This window comes from Salvelinus alpinus, chromosome 29, assembly GCF_045679555.1.
Source record: "Salvelinus alpinus chromosome 29, SLU_Salpinus.1, whole genome shotgun sequence".
In the NCBI taxonomy this organism is placed as follows: Eukaryota; Metazoa; Chordata; class Actinopteri; order Salmoniformes; family Salmonidae; genus Salvelinus; species Salvelinus alpinus.
Window position 1 is genome coordinate 9,771,598 of NC_092114.1, and position 21,307 is coordinate 9,792,904.

The following is a 21,307-nucleotide window of genomic DNA, read 5'->3' on the forward strand; positions in this document are numbered from 1 at the left end:
ACTGAGAGATGGTTCTGTACTAGTTGTTAACACGGTCTGGTTCCTCTGTCATGAGATCCACTGAGAGATGGTTCTGTATTAGTTGTTAACACGGTCTGGTTCCTCTGTCATACGATCCACTGAGAGATGGTTCTGTACTAGTTGTTAACACGGTCTGGTTCCTCTGTCATACGATCCACTGAGAGATGGTTCTGTATTAGTTGTTAACACGGTCTGGTTCCTCTGTCATAAGATCCACTGAGAGATGGTTCTGTACTAGTTGGTAACACGGTCTGGTTCCTCTGTCATACGATCCACTGAGAGATGGTTCTGTACTAGTTGGTAACACGGTCTGGTTCCTCTGTCATACGATCCACTGAGAGATGGTTCTGTACTAGTTGGTAACACGGTCTGGTTCCTCTGTCATACGATCCACTGAGAGATGGTTCTGTACTAGTTGGTAACACGGTCTGGTTCCTCTGTCATAAGATCCACTGAGAGATGGTTCTGTATTAGTTGTTAACACGGTCTGGTTCCTCTGTCATACGATCCACTGAGAGATGGTTCTGTATTAGTTGTTAACACGGTCTGGTTCCTCTGTCATAAGATCCACTGAGAGATGGTTCTGTACTAGTTGTTAACACGGTCTGGTTCCTCTGTCATGAGATCCACTGAGAGATGGTTCTGTACCAGTTGTTAACACGGTCTGGTTCCTCTGTCATGAGATCCACTGAGAGATGGTTCTGTATTAGTTGTTAACACGGTCTGGTTCCTCTGTCATACGATCCACTGAGAGATGGTTCTGTATTAGTTGTTAACACGGTCTGGTTCCTCTGTCATGAGATCCACTGAGAGATGGTTCTGTACTAGTTGGTAACACGGTCTGGTTCCTCTGTCATAAGATCCACTGAGAGATGGTTCTGTATTAGTTGTTAACACGGTCTGGTTCCTCTGTCATACGATCCACTGAGAGATGGTTCTGTATTAGTTGTTAACACGGTCTGGTTCCTCTGTCATAAGATCCACTGAGAGATGGTTCTGTACTAGTTGTTAACACGGTCTGGTTCCTCTGTCATGAGATCCACTGAGAGATGGTTCTGTACTAGTTGTTAACACGGTCTGGTTCCTCTGTCATAAGATCCACTGAGAGATGGTTCTGTATTAGTTGTTAACACGGTCTGGTTCCTCTGTCATACGATCCACTGAGAGATGGTTCTGTATTAGTTGTTAACACGGTCTGGTTCCTCTGTCATGAGATCCACTGAGAGATAGTTCTGTACTAGTTGTTAACACAGTCTGGTTCCTCTGTCATACGATCCACTGAGAGATGGTTCTGTATTAGTTGTTAACACGGTCTGGTTCCTCTGTCATACGATCCACTGAGAGATGGTTCTGTATTAGTTGTTAACACGGTCTGGTTCCTCTGTCATGAGATCCACTGAGAGATGGTTCTGTACTAGTTGTTAACACGGTCTGGTTCCTCTGTCATAAGATCCACTGAGAGATGGTTCTGTATTAGTTGTTAACACGGTCTGGTTCCTCTGTCATACGATCCACTGAGAGATGGTTCTGTATTAGTTGTTAACACGGTCTGGTTCCTCTGTCATGAGATCCACTGAGAGATAGTTCTGTACTAGTTGTTAACACAGTCTGGTTCCTCTGTCATACGATCCACTGAGAGATGGTTCTGTATTAGTTGTTAACACGGTCTGGTTCCTCTGTCATACGATCCACTGAGAGATGGTTCTGTATTAGTTGTTAACACGGTCTGGTTCCTCTGTCATGAGATCCACTGAGAGATGGTTCTGTACTAGTTGTTAACACGGTCTGGTTCCTCTGTCATACGATCCACTGAGAGATGGTTCTGTACTAGTTGTTAACACCGTCTGGTTCCTCTGTCATACGATCCACTGAGAGATGGTTCTGTACTAGTTGTTAACACGGTCTGGTTCCTCTGTCATACGATCCACTGAGAGATGGTTCTGTATTAGTTGTTAACACGGTCTGGTTCCTCTGTCATACGATCCACTGAGAGATGGTTCTGTACTAGTTGTTAACACGGTCTGGTTCCTCTGTCATACGATCCACTGAGAGATGGTTCTGTACTAGTTGTTAACACGGTCTGGTTCCTCTGTCATACGATCCACTGAGAGATGGTTCTGTACTAGTTGTTAACACGGTCTGGTTCCTCTGTCATACGATCCACTGAGAGATGGTTCTGTACTAGTTGTTAACACGGTCTGGTTCCTCTGTCATAAGATCCACTGAGAGATGGTTCTGTACTAGTTGTTAACACGGTCTGGTTCCTCTGTCATACGATCCACTGAGAGATGGTTCTGTACTAGTTGTTAACACGGTCTGGTTCCTCTGTCATACGATCCACTGAGAGATGGTTCTGTACTAGTTGTTAACACGGTCTGGTTCCTCTGTCATACGATCCACTGAGAGATGGTTCTGTACTAGTTGTTAACACGGTCTGGTTCCTCTGTCATACGATCCACTGAGAGATGGTTCTGTATTAGTTGTTAACACGGTCTGGTTCCTCTGTCATAAGATCCACTGAGAGATGGTTCTGTATTAGTTGTTAACACGGTCTGGTTCCTCTGTCATAAGATCCACTGAGAGATGGTTCTGTACTAGTTGTTAACACGGTCTGGTTCGTCTGTCATACGATCCACTGAGAGATGGTTCTGTATTAGTTGTTAACACGGTCTGGTTCCTCTGTCATACGATCCACTGAGAGATGGTTCTGTACTAGTTGTTAACACGGTCTGGTTCCTCTGTCATACGATCCACTGAGAGATGGTTCTGTACTAGTTGTTAACACGGTCTGGTTCCTCTGTCATACGATCCACTGAGAGATGGTTCTGTACTAGTTGTTAACACGGTCTGGTTCCTCTGTCATAAGATCCACTGAGAGATGGTTCTGTACTAGTTGTTAACACGGTCTGGTTCCTCTGTCATACGATCCACTGAGAGATGGTTCTGTACTAGTTGTTAACACGGTCTGGTTCCTCTGTCATACGATCCACTGAGAGATGGTTCTGTACTAGTTGTTAACACGGTCTGGTTCCTCTGTCATACGATCCACTGAGAGATGGTTCTGTACTAGTTGTTAACACGGTCTGGTTCCTCTGTCATACGATCCACTGAGAGATGGTTCTGTATTAGTTGTTAACACGGTCTGGTTCCTCTGTCATAAGATCCACTGAGAGATGGTTCTGTATTAGTTGTTAACACGGTCTGGTTCCTCTGTCATAAGATCCACTGAGAGATGGTTCTGTACTAGTTGTTAACACGGTCTGGTTCGTCTGTCATACGATCCACTGAGAGATGGTTCTGTATTAGTTGTTAACACGGTCTGGTTCCTCTGTCATAAGATCCACTGAGAGATGGTTCTGTACTAGTTGTTAACATGGTCTGGTTCGTCTGTCATAAGATCCACTGAGAGATGGTTCTGTACTAGTTGGTAACACGGTCTGGTTCCTCTGTCATGAGATCCACTGAGAGATGGTTCTGTATTAGTTGTTAACACGGTCTGGTTCCTCTGTCATACGATCCACTGAGAGATGGTTCTGTATTAGTTGTTAACACGGTCTGGTTCCTCTGTCATGAGATCCACTGAGAGATGGTTCTGTATTAGTTGTTAACACGGTCTGGTTCCTCTGTCATGAGATCCACTGAGAGATGGTTCTGTACTAGTTTTTAACACGGTCTGGTTCCTCTGTCATACGATCCACTGAGAGATGGTTCTGTACTAGCTGTTAACACGGTCTGGTTCCTCTGTCATACGATCCACTGAGAGATGGTTCTGTACTAGTTGTTAACACGGTCTGGTTCCTCTGTCATACGATCCACTGAGAGATGGTTCTGTACTAGTTGTTAACACGGTCTGGTTCCTCTGTCATACGATCCACTGAGAGATGGTTCTGTACTAGTTGTTAACACGGTCTGGTTCCTCTGTCATAAGATCCACTGAGAGATGGTTCTGTATTAGTTGTTAACACGGTCTGGTTCCTCTGTCATACGATCCACTGAGAGATGGTTCTGTACTAGTTGTTAACACGGTCTGGTTCCTCTGTCATAAGATCCACTGAGAGATGGTTCTGTACTAGTTGTTAACACGGTCTGGTTCCTCTGTCATACGATCCACTGAGAGATGGTTCTGTATTAGTTGTTAACACGGTCTGGTTCCTCTGTCATGAGATCCACTGAGAGATGGTTCTGTACTAGTTGTTAACACGGTCTGGTTCCTCTGTCATAAGATCCACAGAGAGATGGTTCTGTACTAGTTGTTAACACGGTCTGGTTCGTCTGTCATAAGATCCACTGAGAGATGGTTCTGTACTAGTTGTTAACACGGTCTGGTTCCTCTGTCATGAGATCCACTGAGAGATGGTTCTGTACTAGTTGTTAACACAGTCTGGTTCCTCTGTCATACGATCCACTGAGAGATGGTTCTGTACTAGTTGTTAACACGGTCTGGTTCCTCTGTCATGAGATCCACTGAGAGATGGTTCTGTACTAGTTGTTAACACGGTCTGGTTCCTCTGTCATACGATCCACTGAGAGATGGTTCTGTACTAGTTGTTAACACGGTCTGGTTCCTCTGTCATACGATCCACTGAGAGATGGTTCTGTATTAGTTGTTAACACGGTCTGGTTCCTCTGTCATACGATCCACTGAGAGATGGTTCTGTACTAGTTGTTAACACGGTCTGGTTCCTACGACCCCATTGGGGGAAACACAATAGGACGGGGATCATGCTCTCACTTTATCTTGTGATTCTGTCAAGGACGTATTTATCTGTAACTTTATCGCGTTACTCTCCTCGGCACACCAGCTCCATTTCGCCCCCCGACGCCCCTTCATTTCCTGGGTTCTGTAGGCAGTGTGTGGCTTCCACAGAAAACTAATATTTAATTGAAAAAAAATGGAATGTGATGTGAATGAATATAATATATCTACTTCTAGACGGTGTATGGGTGGTACATTAGGGTAAATTCAGAGTGGGCACTATGAACTGTTGATATCCCAATTAGATCCAATGAGATGGTGTTAGTATTTAATGGTTTACCAGGATCCCCATTAGCTGTTGCTGACATAGCAGCTACTCTTCCTGGGGTTCAATGGTATGAAATAGATGTGTACAGTCTTAATTGCAAAAAGGGGAAGTAATTTGAAGGATATTTAGATGCATTGTTTATTAAAATATCTGACTAACACACTCAACACAAACACTACTTCATTATTTCATAAATCAACAACAGCTTTTCTGTTCTTGTTGGTTAAACGTTTTGTATTTTCAATCACTATTTAAATGATCAAAGCCTGTGACTGTGCCAAACTACACTTCAATCTCAATTGCTCTATTTTCCGCCGGCGTTAAAGAGGCGCCGGCATTAAAGAGGCGCCGGCGTTAAAGAGGCGCCGGCGTTAGGGAGGCTCTGGTGTTAAAAGCAAGTTAGTTTGCAATTTTCGTGATGTAAAAACGGTTCGGCAGAGACGTGTTTCGGAGGACGCATGGCTCTCAACCTTCTCCTCTAAGACCAGTCTGATAGGGATATGAAGACCAGTCTGATAGGGATATGAAGACCAGTCTGATAGGGATATGAAGACCAGTCTGATAGGGATATGAAGACCAGTCTGATAGGGATATGAAGACCAGTCTGATAGGGATATGAAGACCAGTCTGATAGGGATATGAAGACCAGTCTGATAGGGATATGAAGACCAGTCTGATAGGGATACGAAGACCAGTCTGATAGGGATACGAAGACCAGTCTGATAGGGCTACGAAGACCAGTCTGATAGGGATACGAAGACCAGTCTGATAGGGATATGAAGACCAGTCTGATAGGGATATGAAGACCAGTCTGATAGGGATATGAATACCAGTCTGATAGGGATATGAAGACCAGTCTGATAGGGATATGAAGACCAGTCTGATAGGGATATGAAGACCAGTTTGATAGGGATATGAAGACCAGTCTGATAGGGATATGAAGACCAGTCTGATAGGGATATGAACACCAGTTTGATAGGGATATGAAGACCAGTCTGATAGGGATATGAAGACCAGTCTGATAGGGATATGAAGACCAGTCTGATAGGGATATGAAGACCAGTCTGATAGGGATATGAAGACCAGTCTGATAGGGATAGTGAAGACCAGTCTGATAGGGATATGAAGACCAGTCTGATAGGGATATGAAGACCAGTCTGATAGGGATATGAAGACCAGTCTGATAGGGATATGAAGACCAGTCTGATAGGGATATGAAGACCAGTCTGATAGGGATAGTGAAGACCAGTCTGATAGGGATATGAAGACCAGTCTGATAGGGATATGAAGACCAGTCTGATAGGGATATGAAGACCAGTCTGATAGGGATATGAAGACCAGTCTGATAGGGATATGAAGACCAGTCTGATAGGGATATGAAGACCAGTCTGATAGGGATATGAAGACCAGTCTGATAGGGATATGAAGACCAGTCTGATAGGGATATGAAGACCAGTCTGGTAGGGATATGAAGACCAGTCTGATAGGGATATGAAGACCAGTTTGATAGGGATATGAAAACCAGTCTGATAGGGATATGAAGACCAGTCTGATAGGGATATGAAGACCATTCTGATAGGGATATGAAGACCAGTTTGATAGGGATATGAAGACCCGTCTGATAGGGATATGAAGACCAGTCTGATAGGGATATGAAGAACAGTCTGATAGGGATATGAAGACCAGTCTTATAGGGATATGAAGACCAGTCTGATAGGGATATGAAGACCAGTCTGATAGGGATATGAAGACCAGTCTGATAGGGATATGAAGACCAGTCTGATAGGGATATGAAGACCAATCTGATAGGGATATGAAGACCAGTCTGATAGGGACAGTGAAGACCAGTCTGGTAGGGATATGAAGACCAGTCTGATAGGGATATGAAGACCAGTCTGATAGGGATATGAAGACCAGTCTGATAGGGATATGAAGACCAGTCTGATAGGGATATGAAGACCAGTCTGATAGGGATATGAAGACCAGTCTGATAGGGATATGAAGACCAGTCTGATAGGGATATGAAGACCAGTCTGATAGGGATATGAAGACCAGTCTGATAGGGATATGAAGACCAGTCTGATAGGGATATGAAGACCAGTCTGATAGGGATATGAAGACCAGTCTGATAGGGATATGAAGACCAGTCTGGTAGGGATATGAAGACCAGTCTGATAGGGATATGAAGACCAGTTTGATAGGGATATGAAAACCAGTCTGATAGGGATATGAAGACCAGTCTGATAGGGATATGAAGACCATTCTGATAGGGATATGAAGACCAGTTTGATAGGGATATGAAGACCCGTCTGATAGGGATATGAAGACCAGTCTGATAGGGATATGAAGAACAGTCTGATAGGGATATGAAGACCAGTCTTATAGGGATATGAAGACCAGTCTGATAGGGATATGAAGACCAGTCTGATAGGGATATGAAGACCAGTCTGATAGGGATATGAAGACCAGTCTGATAGGGATATGAAGACCAATCTGATAGGGATATGAAGACCAGTCTGATAGGGATATGAAGACCAGTCTGATAGGGATATGAAGACCAGTCTGATAGGGATATGAAGACCAGTCTGATAGGGATATGAAGACCAGTCTGATAGGGATATGAAGACCAGTCTGATAGGGATATGAAGACCAGTCTGATAGGGATATGAAGACCAGTCTGATAGGGATATGAAGACCAGTCTGATAGGGATATGAAGACCAGTCTGATAGGGATATGAAGACCAGTCTGATAGGGATATGAAGACCAGTCTGATAGGGATATGAAGACCAGTCTGATAGGGATATGAAGACCAGTCTGATAGGGATATGAAGACCAGTCTGATAGGGATATGAAGACCAGTCTGATAGGGATATGAAGACCAGTCTGATAGGGATATTAAGACCAGTCTGATAGGGATAGTGAAGACCAGTCTGATAGGGATAGTAAAGACCAGTCTGATAGGGATAGTGAAGACCAGTCTGATAGGGATAGTGAAGACCAGTCTGATAGGGATATTAAGACCAGTCTGATAGGGATATGAAGACCAGTCTGATAGGGATATGAAGACCAATCCAAAACTGTTTTTTCATCAGAAAACGCAGTTGATTATGGTATGAATTGTGACAGAGGAGACACAGTCTATCCAGCCGTGACACACTGACCATATGAACATGGAACAAGAGTAGCCTCTTGTGCTTCTGGTGCCTGTAAACTTTGTATTTCAGAAACATTAAAACGTAATCGTAATCTACTGTAATTTACAGTAAACCCAGCCCCGATAGCAGTGAGAATGTTATTAAAGACATACAATTGCTTAGAACAATGTGGACTGCAAATGGGTTCAACTTAATATATTTAGCAAATATAGGTCTACATTTTGTTAATTCGTTTCTGTAAGCCATTTTTAACAAACTATAACAGACTATAACAGACTATAACAGACTATAACAGACTATAACAGACTAACATTTGAATTGGAGTTGATTCCAAGGCAATACATAAAAGACTGTACATACACAACGAGAACACCATGAAGCACTATCTGATTGGCCAGTGAGGGGGCCAAGCCTTCGACACACCCACAACTTGTTCATTCACCAAAACCCAGCCCTTTCGCGCCAACGGAAGCAAGTGCACAGATAATTGTAACAGTGAAAATAGCAACAATATTCCTGACACACCCTTGAACCTATAGCACTAAGGCCTGTGCTGAGATTTACCAATAAGTTAGGTTTGTTAAAATAGAGATATGAAGGTGCATTGTGAGAAAAGGAGATGAGTGGATCGGAGAGAGAGAGGTACAGTAGAGAGAGGGAGCGAAACAGGAAGACCAACAAGGTAGACAGAGAAAAAGAGAGAGGGGAAACTGAGAAATGTAGAGAGGGAGAGAGGAAACAGAGAGAGAGACAGACATGTAGAGAGGAAACAGAGAGAGACAGACAAGTAGAGGGAGAGGGGAAACATAGAGAGAGACATGTAGAGGGGGAGAGGAAACAGAGAGAGACAGACATGTAGAGAGGAAACAGAGAGAGACAGACATGTAGAGAGAGAGAGAGAGAGGAAACAGAGAGAGAGACATGTAAAGGGAGAGAGGAAACAGAGAGAGACAGACATGTAGAGAGAGAGAGAGACATGTAGAGAGGAAACAGAGAGAGAGACAGACATGTAGAGGGGGAGAGAGGAAAAAGAGAGAGAGACAGACATGTAGAGGGAGAGAGGAAACAGAGAGAGAGACATGTAGAGAGAGAAAGAGGAAACAGAGAGAGAGAGATGTAGAGAGAGAGAGAGAGAGAGAGAGAGAGAGAGAGAGACAGAGAGAGGGGAAACAGAGAGAGAGACATGTAGAGAGAGAGAGACATGTAGAGGGAGAGAGGAAACAGAGACAGTGACAGACATGTAGAGAGGAAACAGAGAGAGACAGAAATGTAGAGGGAGAGGGGAAACAGAGAGACAGACATGTAGAGGGAGAGAGGAAACAGAAAGAGAGACAGACATGTAGAGAGGAAACAGAGGAGAGAGACAGACATGTAGAGAGGAAACCGAGAGACAGACATGTAGAGGGGGAGAGGAAACAGAGAGACAGACATGTAGAGAGGAAACAGAGGAGAGAGACAGACATGTAGAGAGGAAACAGAGAGAGAGACAGACATGTAGAGGGGGAGAGGAAACAGAGAGACAGACATGTAGAGAGGAAACAGAGGAGAGAGACAGACATGTAGAGAGGAAACAGAGAGAGAGACAGACATGTAGAGAGGAAACAGAGGGGAGAGACAGACATGTAGAGAGGAAACAGAGGAGAGACAGACATGTAGAGAGGAAACAGAGAGAGAGACAGACATGTAGAGGGGGAGAGGAAACAGAGAGAGAGACAGACATGTAGAGAGGAAACAGAGGGGAGAGACAGACATGTAGAGAGGAAACAGAGGAGAGAGACAGACATGTAGAGAGGAAACAGAGGAGAGAGACAGACATGTAGAGAGGAAACAGAGGAGAGAGACAGACATGTAGAGAGGAAACAGAGGAGAGAGACAGACATGTAGAGAGGAAACAGAGAGAGAGACAGACATGTAGAGAGGAAACAGAGAGAGAGACAGACATGTAGAGGGGGAGAGGAAACAGAGAGACAGACATGTAGAGAGGAAACAGAGGAGAGAGACAGACATGTAGAGAGAGAGAGGAAACAGAGAGAGAGACAGACATGTAGAGGGGAAACAGAGGAGAGAGAGACATGTAGAGAGGGGGAGAGGAAACAGAGGAGAGACAGACATGTAGAGAGGAAACAGAGAGAGAGACAGACATGTAGAGAGTAAACAGATGAGAGACAGACATGTAGAGGGGAAACAGAGGAGAGAGAGACATGTAGAGAGGGGGAGAGGAAACAGAGGAGAGACAGACATGTAGAGAGGAAACAGAGATAGAGACAGACATGTAGAGAGTAAACAGATGAGAGACAGACATGTAGAGAGGAAACAGAGGAGAGAGAGACATGTAGAGAGGAAACAGAGAGAGAGACAGACATGTAGAGGGGGAGAGGAAACAGAGAGAGAGACAGACATGTAGAGAGGAAACAGAGAGAGAGACAGACATGTAGAGAGTAAACAGATGAGAGACAGACATGTAGAGGGGAAACAGAGGAGAGAGAGACATGTAGAGAGGGGGAGAGGAAACAGAGGAGAGACAGACATGTAGAGAGGAAACAGAGAGAGAGACAGACATGTAGAGAGTAAACAGATGAGAGACAGACATGTAGAGAGGAAACAGAGGAGAGAGAGACATGTAGAGAGGAAACAGAGGAGAGACAGACATGTAGAGAGGAAACAGAGGAGAGACAGACATGTAGAGAGGAAACAGAGGAGAGATATATAAATGTAAGAGAGCGGATATAATATAAAATATTACTCATTTGAAATGAGCTGTGTCTATCGAGGACTGTGTGAAGGGATAACATGTGGGGGGGGGGGCATTCGTTAATCTAATTAAAGTCTTAGTCCTCCCCCTCTCTCTGATTTCACTAATGGATTATATTTAAGTGATAATGCCTGAGAGAACAGTGTGTGTAGGATATATTGGCACGGGTGTTGTCGAGGGCCGGCAGACACACACCAGCTTCAAGGACATTATCACTTTTATACTAAATATTACGGGTCACACAATGAATTTTGATTCATTTATTAATAGTATTTCATCCTTCCACAAGATATAGTCCCGACACAAATCTAGGGTTGCAACTCAAGCCGGCTGGTCATTCGTTCTATCGGTTCGGTTAACAGAGAAGTTATTTATTTATTTATTATTTCATCTTTTATTTAACCAGGTAGGCAAGTTGAGAACAAGTTCTCATTTACAACTGGCCAAGATAAAGCAAAGCAGTGCGACACAAACAACGACACAGAGTTACACATGAGATAAACAAACGTACAGTCAATAAAACAATAGAAAAAGTCTATATACAGTGTGTGCAAATGAGGTAAGATAAGGGAGGTAAGGCAATAAATAGCTATGGTGGCGAAGTAATTACAATATAGAAATTTAACACTGGAGTGGTAGATGTGCATAAGATGAATGCGCAAGTAGAGATACTGGGGTGCAAAGAAGCAAGATAAATATGACAATATGGGGATGAGGTAGTTGGATGGGCTATTTACAGATGGGCTATTTACAGATGGGCTATTTACAGATGGGCTATTTACAGATGGGCTATTTACAGATGGGCTATTTACAGATGGGCTATTTACATATGGGCTATTTACAGATGGGCTATTTACAGATGGGCTATTTACAGATGGGCTATTTACAGATGGGCTATTTACAGATGGGCTATTTACAGATGGGCTATTTACAGATGGGCTATTTACATATGGGCTATTTACAGATGGGCTATTTACAGATGGGCTATTTACAGATGGGCTATGTACAGGTGGGCTATTTACAGATGGGCTATTTACAGATGGGCTATTTACAGATGGGCTATTTACAGATGGGCTATGTACAGGTGGGCTATTTACAGATGGGCTATTTACAGATGGGCTATTTACAGATGGGCTATGTACAGCTGCAGCGATCGGTAAGCTGCTCAGATAGCTGATGCTTAAAGTTAGTGAGGGAGATATGAGTCTCCAGCTTCAATGATTTTTGCAATGACCCAGTCGTTCAATCTTTTCGTTCTGAATCTATGGACGCGACCCAGTCGTTCCTTCTAAATGTTCCATTTGCCATACTGGCTGTCAACGTTGTAATCCCTTGCTTGCTAGCTAGCCAACTACGTCTAACTTACAGTCACGTCAAACAGAGCAGACAGAATATCAACAGTAGCTGCATTTGTTTTTGTTTAAGCTGTTTTCTAATGACATTTATTTGGATACATCCATAACAATGAGCTAATGAGGCGCGATTCGCCTGTCATAGAAAATGTGTTCTCTCGTCAGGACACTGTGGTTCAGAGGAGCTAGCCAACCCAGCTAACAACACAGCCAACAACACAGTCAACAACACAGCTAACAACACAGCCAACAACACAGCCAGCAACACGGCCAGCAACACAGCTAACAACACAGCTAACAACACAGCCAACAACACAGCCAACAACACAGCCAACAACACAGCCAACAACACAACCAACAACACAGCCAACAACACAACCAACAACACAGTCAACAACACAGCTAACAACACAGCTAACAACACAGCCAACCACACAGCCAACCACACAGCCAACCACACAACCAACAACACAGCCAACAACACAGCCAACAACACAGCCAACAACACAGCCAACAACACAGCCAACAACACAGCCAACAACACAACCAACAACACAGCCAACAACACAGCCAACAACACAGCCAACAACACAGCCAACAACACAGCCAACAACACAGCCAACAACACAGCCAACAACACAACCAACAACACAGCCAACAACACAGCCAACAACACAGCCAACAACACAGCCAACAACACAGCCAACTACACAGCCAACTACACAGCCAACTACACAGCCAACAACACAGCCAACAACACAGCCAACAACACAGCCAACAACACAGTCAACAACACAGTCAACAACACAGCCAACAACGCAGCCAACTACACAGCCAACTACACGGCCAACAACACAGCCAACAACACAGCCAACAACACAGCCAACTACACAGCCAACTACACAGCCAACTACACAGCCAACAACACAGCTAACAACACAGCTAACAACACAGTCAACAACACAGTCAACAACACAGTCAACAACAAAGCCAACAACACAGTCAACAACACAGCCAACAACGCAGCCAACTACACAGCCAACTACACAGCCAACAACACAGCCAACAACACAGCCAACAACACAGTCAACAACACAGCCAACAACGCAGCCAACTACACAGCCAACAACACAGCCAACAACACAGCCAACAACACAGCCAACAACACAGCCAACAACACAGCCAACAACACAGCCAACAACACAGCTAACAACACAGCTAACAACACAGCCAACAACACAGCCAACAACACAGCTAACAACACTACCAACAACGCAGCCAACTACACAGCCAACTACACAGCCAACTACACAGCCAACAACACAGCCAACAACACAGCCAACAACACAGCCAACAACACAGCTAACAACACAGCTAACAACACAGCCAACAACACAGCCAACAACACAGCTAACAACACAACCAACAACGCAGCCAACTACACAGCCAACTACGCAGCCAACTACACAGCCAACAACACAGCCAACAACACAGCCAACAACACAGCCAACAACACAGCCAACAACACAGCTAACAACACAGCCAACTACACAGCCAACAACACAGCCAACAACACAGCCAACAACACAGCTAACAACACAGCCAACTACACAGCCAACTACACAGCCAACAACACAGCCAACAACACAGCTAACAACACAGCTAACAACACAGCCAACTACACAGCCAACTACACAGCCAACAACACAGCCAACAACACAGCCAACAACACAGCCAACAACACAGCTAACAACACAGCCAACTACACAGCCAACTACACAGCCAACAACACAGCCAACAACACAGCCAACAACACAATCACTTCAAACTAACTGCACTTGGTTTAGTTTGACCTTTTTTACATTTCTTTGTTTATCTCCATAAAAATGATGCCAACTGATTCATGACTTTGACTGTCTGAGAAACGCTGCCGGTCTCGTCCCGACACGTTCATTACTATGGGACAGCTGGAGATCATATTTGAATATTGAAAAACCGAAATGAAAACTAAAAACTAAATGATAGTCTAAAAGAAATGTGAGATGAAGTCTAGATGCTTTTTATTGTGGAGATCAAGTTTATAAATTGCCAGGCTGGGCTGATGAGACAGAGTAAAAAGGCTTTGTAACACCATAGATTTAGCCGGTTTAACTTGCGGAAGAGACACCGGCTAAATTTTTTTAACAAATCAGCATTCAGGATTAGAACCACCCGTTGTTTACATTTATCTAACACAGGACCTGTAATCCTATCTTCCTCTCCTCTCCTCTCCTCTCCTCTCCTCTCCTCTCCTCTCCTCTCCTCTCCTCTCCTCTCCTCTCCTCTCCTCTCCTCTCCTCTGCCTCCCTCTTCTTGTCTCTCTTCCTCCCTCTTCCTCACGCTCTCTCTCCCTCTCTTTCTCTTTCTCTATCTGTCTCTCTCTCTCAGTGTCTCTCTCAATCTTCCACTCTCGCTCTCTCTCTCTCTTTTTTTCTCTCTTTCTCTGTTTCTCTCTCTGTGTGTCTCTCTCAATCTTCCACTCTCTCCCTCTCTTTTTCCCTCTCCTCATCCCTTGCTTTGATCTGTGAGAAGATGAGAGGAAAAGTGGAGGTGAGATTAGATGAGATTGAGGTTTGTATTTTGCATTTGGACACACTAATCCATTTTCCTGTTCATCTGTTTTCTGCCCTGAACTACGACCCTCTGAGTGATGAGCCTGGGGACGTGTGAATGTGTACATGTGCGTGTTTGTGTGTGTGTCATACCTTGGTACTGGGCACTGAAGCCCCTCAGCTTGTGGTTTCCATCAGAGGTAAAGTGTAGTCTTAGCCAGTTCTTACTGCTGATGATTGGAGATGGTAGGTTAGGACCAGTGAACCTGCAGAGAGGAGAGGAGAGGAGAGGAGAGGAGAGGAGAGGAGAGGAGAGGAGAGGAGAGGAGAGGAGAGGAGAGGAGAGGAGAGGAGAGGAGAGGAGAGGAGAGGAGAGGAGAGGAGAGGGTTTGAGTTCAAACAAGATGTTCAATGTACAGCTACAGTACACAGTGCACGCTAATCAATGTACAGCTCCACAGTGGACGTGAAGTGTATCAGCCTCAGAACTACAAACAATTCAAAGTGAAGCTAGAAAACAACCCCGACACAAGTTATTCCTACTATCAACATAGATGATTCACACGAGGAACAACTCCTTTAATGACAATTGTATTTCTACAAGAACCAAAACATAACACACCAACTGGGAAACCTCTAAAAGCCCTTCAAAATATTCTAGTTCTGAATGACAATATCTGGTATTAATTCCACACTGAATCATTCATAGCCCGGAGCTGGACCACTCAAAAAAGACTCTCAGTGAATCAAAACATATAAAGTAATTTTAGCACCATGATATTCATCAAAAACTGTTGACAATAAGAAACAGCAATATTAAATACACTCTGTAGGGACTAGACTACAGTATATAGGATCTGATGAACGTGCTACCTGTCCCAGACCTGCTGTGTTCAACTCTCTAGAGACCGCAGGAGCGGTAGAGATACTCTTAATGATCGGCTATGAAAAGCCAACTGACATTTACTCCTGATTATTATTTGACCATGCTGGTCATTTATGAACATTTTGAACATCTTGGCATAGTTCTGTTATAATCTCCACCCGGCACAGCCAGAAGAGGACTGGCCACCCCTCATAGCCTGGTTCCTCTCTAGGTTTCTTCCTATGTTCTGGCCTTTCTAGGGAGTTTTTCCTAGCCGCCGTGCTTCTACACCTGCATTGTTTGCTGTTTGGGGTTTTAGGCTGGGTGTCTGTACAGCACTTCGAGATATTAGCTGATGTACGAAGGGCTATATAAAATGAACTTGATTTGATTTTGATTTGATGAAGAATTCTACTGTAACAATATTAATATATAGGATCTGATGAAGTACTCTACTGTAACAATAGTAATATATAGGATCTGATGAAGTACTCTACTGTAACAATATTAATATATAGGATCTGATCAAGTACTCTACTGTATATCCGGACACACACACACACACACAACAATATTAATATATAGGATCTGATCAAGTACTCTACTCTAGAAGGGATAACACACATAGAAACACGCAAGCATGCACACACACAAACACAAAACACTGAGGCATTCTGGGAATCCACCACCCAATAGTCAGAAAAAGGAAGTAAACATTTAGATCAATACCAGCATCAGTATCAACGCCATGGGATAAAGCTGTGTAGGGATAAAGCTGTGTAGTGATAAAGCTGTGTAGGGCTAAAGCTGTGTAGGGATAAAGCTGTGTAGGGATAAAGCTGTGTAGGGATAAAGCTGTGTAGGGCTAAAGCTGTGTAAGGATAAAGCTGTGTAGTGATACAGCTGTGTAGGGATAAAGCTGTGTAGGGATAAAGCTGTGTAGGGATAAAGCTGTGTAAATATAAAGCTTTGTAAGGATAAAGCTGTGTAAGGATAAAGCTGTGTAAGGATGAAGCTGTGTAGGGATACAGCTGTGTAAATATAAAGATGTGTAGGGATAACGCTGTGTAGGGATGAAGCTGTGTAGGGATAAAGCTGTGTAGGGATAAAGCTGTGTAGGGATAAAGCTGTGTAGGGATAAAGCTGTGTAGGGATAAAGCTGTGTAGGGATACATCTGTGTACGGATAAATCTGTGTAGGGATAAAGCTGTGTAGGGATAAAGCTATGTAAATATCAAGCTGTATAGTGATAAAGCTGTGTAGGGATAAAGCTGTGTAGGGATAAAGCTGTTTAGTGATAAATCTGTGTAGGGATACATCTGTGTAGGGATAAATCTGTGTAGGGATAAAGCTGTGTAGGGATAAAGCTGTGTAGGGATAAATCTGTTTAGTGATAAATCTGTGTAGGGATAAAGCTGTGTAGGGATAAAGCTGTTTAGTGATAAATCTGTGTAGGGATAAAGCTGTGTAGGGATAAAGCTGTTTAGGGATAAAGCTGTGTAGGGATAAAGCTGTTTAGTGATAAATCTGTGTAGGGATGAAGCTGTGTAAATATAAAGCTGTGTAGGGATAAAGCTGTGTAGGGATAAAGCTGTGTAGGGATAAAGCTGTGTAGGGATAAAGCTGTGTTGGGATAAAGCTGTGTAGGGATAAAGCTGTTTAGTGATAAAGCTGTGTAGGGATAAAGCTGTGTAGGGATAAAGCTGTTTAGTGATAAATCTGTGTAGGGATAAAGCTGTGTAGGGATAAAGCTGTGTAGGGATAAAGCTGTGTAGGGATAAAGCTGTTTAGTGATAAAGCTGTGTAGGGATAAAGCTGTGTAGGGATACAGCTGTTTAGTGATAAAGCTGTGTAGGGATAAAGCTGTGTAGGGATACAGCTGTTTAGTGATAAAGCTGTGTAGGGATAAAGCTGTGTAAATATAAAGCTGTGTAGGGATAAAGCTGTGTAGGGATAAAGCTGTTTAGTGATAAAGCTGTGTAGGGATAAAGCTGTGTAGGGAAAAAGCTGTGTAGGGATACAGCTGTGTAGGGATAAAGCTGTTTAGTGATAAAGCTGTGTAGGGATAAAGCTGTGTAGGGATAAAGCTGTGTTGGGATAAAGCTGTGTAGGGATAAAGCTGTTTAGTGATAAAGCTGTGTAGGGATAAAGCTGTGTAGGGAAAAAGCTGTGTAGGGATACAGCTGTGTAGGGATAAAGCTGTTTAGTGATAAAGCTGTGTAGGGATAAAGCTGTGTAGGGATAAAGCTGTGTAGGGATAAAGCTGTTTAGTGATAAAGCTGTGTAGGGATAAAGCTGTGTAAGGGTGAAGCAATGTAAACATAGTGGCTTGCGGAAGTTTTCACCCCCCTTGGTATTTTTCCAATTTTGTTGCTTTACAACCTGGAATTAAAATCGATTTTTGTGGTGTTTGTATCATTTGATTTACACAACATGCTTAACCACTTTGAAGAAGCAAAATGTGTTTTCTTGTGAAACAAACATGAAATAAGACAAAAAAACTGAAAACTTGAGCGTGCATAACTAACAATAACTAACAATGTCAATACGTTGTAGAGCCACAATACAGCTGCAAGTGGCTTGGGGTATGTCTCTATAAGCTTGGCACATCTAGCCATTGGGATTTTGCCCATTCTTCAAGGCAAAACTGTTCCTGCTCCTTCAAGTTGGATGGGTTCTGCTGGTGTACAGCAATCTTTAAGTCATACCACAGATTCTCAATCGGATTGAGGTCTGGGCTTTCACTAGGCCATTCCAAGACATTTAAATGTTTCCCCTTTAACCACCCGAGTGTTGCTTTAGCAGTATGCTTAGGGTCATTGTCCTGCTGGTAGGTGAACCTCCGTCTCAAATCTCTGGAAGACTGAAACAGGTTTCCCTCAAGAATTTCCCTGTATTTAGCGCCATCCATCATTCCTTCAATTCTGACCAGTTTCCCAGTCCCTGCTGTTGAAAAACATCCCCACAGCATGATGCTGGCACCACCATGCTTCACTGTGGGGATGGTATTATCGGGGTGATGAGAGGTGTTGGGTTTGCGCCAGACATAGCGATTTCCTTGATGGCCAAAAAGCTTAATTTTAGTCTCATCTGACCAGAGTACCTTCTTCCATATGGTTGTGGAGTCTCCCAATGGATTTTTTCTGGCCACTCTTCCGTAAAGCCCAGCTCTGTGGAGTGTACGGCTTAAAGTGCTCCTGTGGACAGACACTCCAATCTCCGCTGTGGAGCTTTGCAGCTCCTTCAGGGTGATCTTTGGTCTCTTTGTTGGCTCTCTGGTTAATGCGCTCCTTGCCTGGTCCGTGAGTTTTGGTGGGCGGCCCTCTCTTGGCAGGTTTGTTGTGGTGCCATATTCTTTCCATTTTTTTATAATGGATTTAATGGTGCTCTGTGGGATGTTCAAAGTTTCAGATATTTTTTTATAACCCAACCCTGATCTGTACTTCTCCACAACTTTGTCCCTGACCTGTTAGGAGAGCTCCTTGGTCTTCATGGTGCCGCTTGCTTGGTGGTGTTGCAGACTCTGGGACCTTTCAGAACAGGTGTATATATACTGAGATCATGTGACAGATCATGTGACACTTAGATTGGACTTTATTTAACTAATTATGTGACTTCTGAAGGAAATTAGTTGCACCAGATCTTATTTAGGGGCTTCATAGCAAAGGGGGTGAATATATATGCACGCACCACTTTTCTGTTTGTCAGTTATTTTTTCCATTTCACTTCACCAATTTAGACTATTTTGTGTATGTCCATTACATGAAATCCAAATAAAATTCCATTTAAATTATAGGTTGCAATGCAACAAAATAGGAAAAACTTTAAGGGGGATGAATTATTTTGCAAGGCACTGTCTAAAGCTATGTAAGTATAAAGCCCTGTAAGGCTAATGCACACTCATGTAATTGCCTGGCTAGCCAGACTCCTTGCTCCAAACCAAACGCTACACCACGCCCACAGACGTTAGTGTGTAACCTTACTGAGTTTGGACCTGAGGTTCTCTCCTGAACGCCCGTCCGGCCTTGTTCCCCTCCTCAAATGACTTCAATGATGGCAGATTAAAGTAGCCAATGACAGAGCAGCAGAATCATTGAGTCAACCAACCTACTCATGACAGTTTTTCCAGCTGACTGATGTCTTGCTGGCCCAGATTGCCCTTTAGAGCTATGCGTTTGTGTGTGAGTGTGTGAATGTGTGTACCTCTGTGTTTATTAATGTGTGAACGTGTGTACCTCTGTGTTTAATACTGTGTGAATGTGTGTACCTCTGTGTTTATTACTGTGTGAACGTGTATATGTAAGTACAGCCCTGTAAATATCTTAAGTAGACATACCAAAGCCCAGGGCTTTTGAGGCAGGGCAAAATGTTTAAATTTTTTAAAGTGAGTTTTAAAGTGAGCCCTGAAACAAAGTAATAATAAAAAATTAAATAAAAAATAAAACAAAATAAAGCCTTACTGTTGTAATGTTAATCCTTTAAGCTGAAACCAACAACAGATGGCTGAGAGAGAGAGAGAGAGAGAGAGAGAGAGAGAGAGAGAGAGAGAGAGAGAGAGAGAGAGAGAGAGAGAGAGAGAGAGAGAGAGAGAGAGAGAGAGAGAGAGAGAGAGAGAGAGAGAGAGAGAGAGAGAGAGAGAGAGAGAGACCAAATAATGCATGCAGAGCAAAATTAGGTCGACACCCGCTAATTATCAAACTCCTGAAAAGAGCCGTTAAATTCTACAACCACCTAAAAGGAATCAATTCCCAAACCTTCCATAAACAAGCCATCACCTACAGAGAGATGAACCTGGAGAAAAGTCCCCTAAGCAAGCTGGCCCTGGGGCTCTGTTCACAAACACAAACAGACCCTGCAGAGCCCCAGGACAGAAACACAATTAGACCCAACCAAATCATGAGAAACAAAAATATAATTACTTAAAAGAACTAAGCAAAAAACTGAGCAACCTGGAATGCTATTTTGGCCCTAAACAGAGAGTACACAGTAGCAGAATACCTGACTGTAACTGACCCGAAATTAAGGAAAGCTTTAACTATGTGCAGACACAGTGAGCACAGCCTTGCTATTGAGAAAGGTCACTGTAGGCAGACATGGCTCTCAACAGAAGACAGGCTATATGCACACTGCCCACAACATGAGATGGAAACTGAGCTGCACTTCCTAACCTCCTGTCAAATGTATGACCATATTAGAGACACATATTTCCCTCAGATTACAAATATCCACAAAGAATTTGAAAACAAACCCAATTTTGATCAACTCCCATATCTACTGGGTGAAATACCACAGTATGACATCACAGCAGCAAGAGCTGTGACCTGTTGCCACCAGAAAAGGGCAACCAGTGAAGAACAAACACCATTGTAAATAGAACCCATATATATATTTTATATATATATATATATATATATATATATATATATATATATATATACTTTAACTATTTGCACATCATTAAAAAACTGAATATCGACATAATATGACATCTGAAATTATTTTGGAACTTCTGTGAGTGTAATGTTTACTGTACATTTTTATTGTAT

At 43.2% G+C, this 21,307-nt stretch overlaps 1 protein-coding gene across 1 annotated transcript in view; it reads right to left on the reverse strand.

Annotated features, from left to right (window-relative positions):
- Positions 1-21,307, reverse strand: part of csmd2 (CUB and Sushi multiple domains 2) — an 899,615-nt gene that overhangs the window by 536,581 nt on the left and 341,727 nt on the right. The window contains exon 6 of the mRNA XM_071373664.1: positions 15,050-15,162. Coding sequence (XP_071229765.1) covers positions 15,050-15,162 — 113 coding nt within the window. The remainder of the gene's footprint in view (positions 1-15,049; positions 15,163-21,307) is intronic.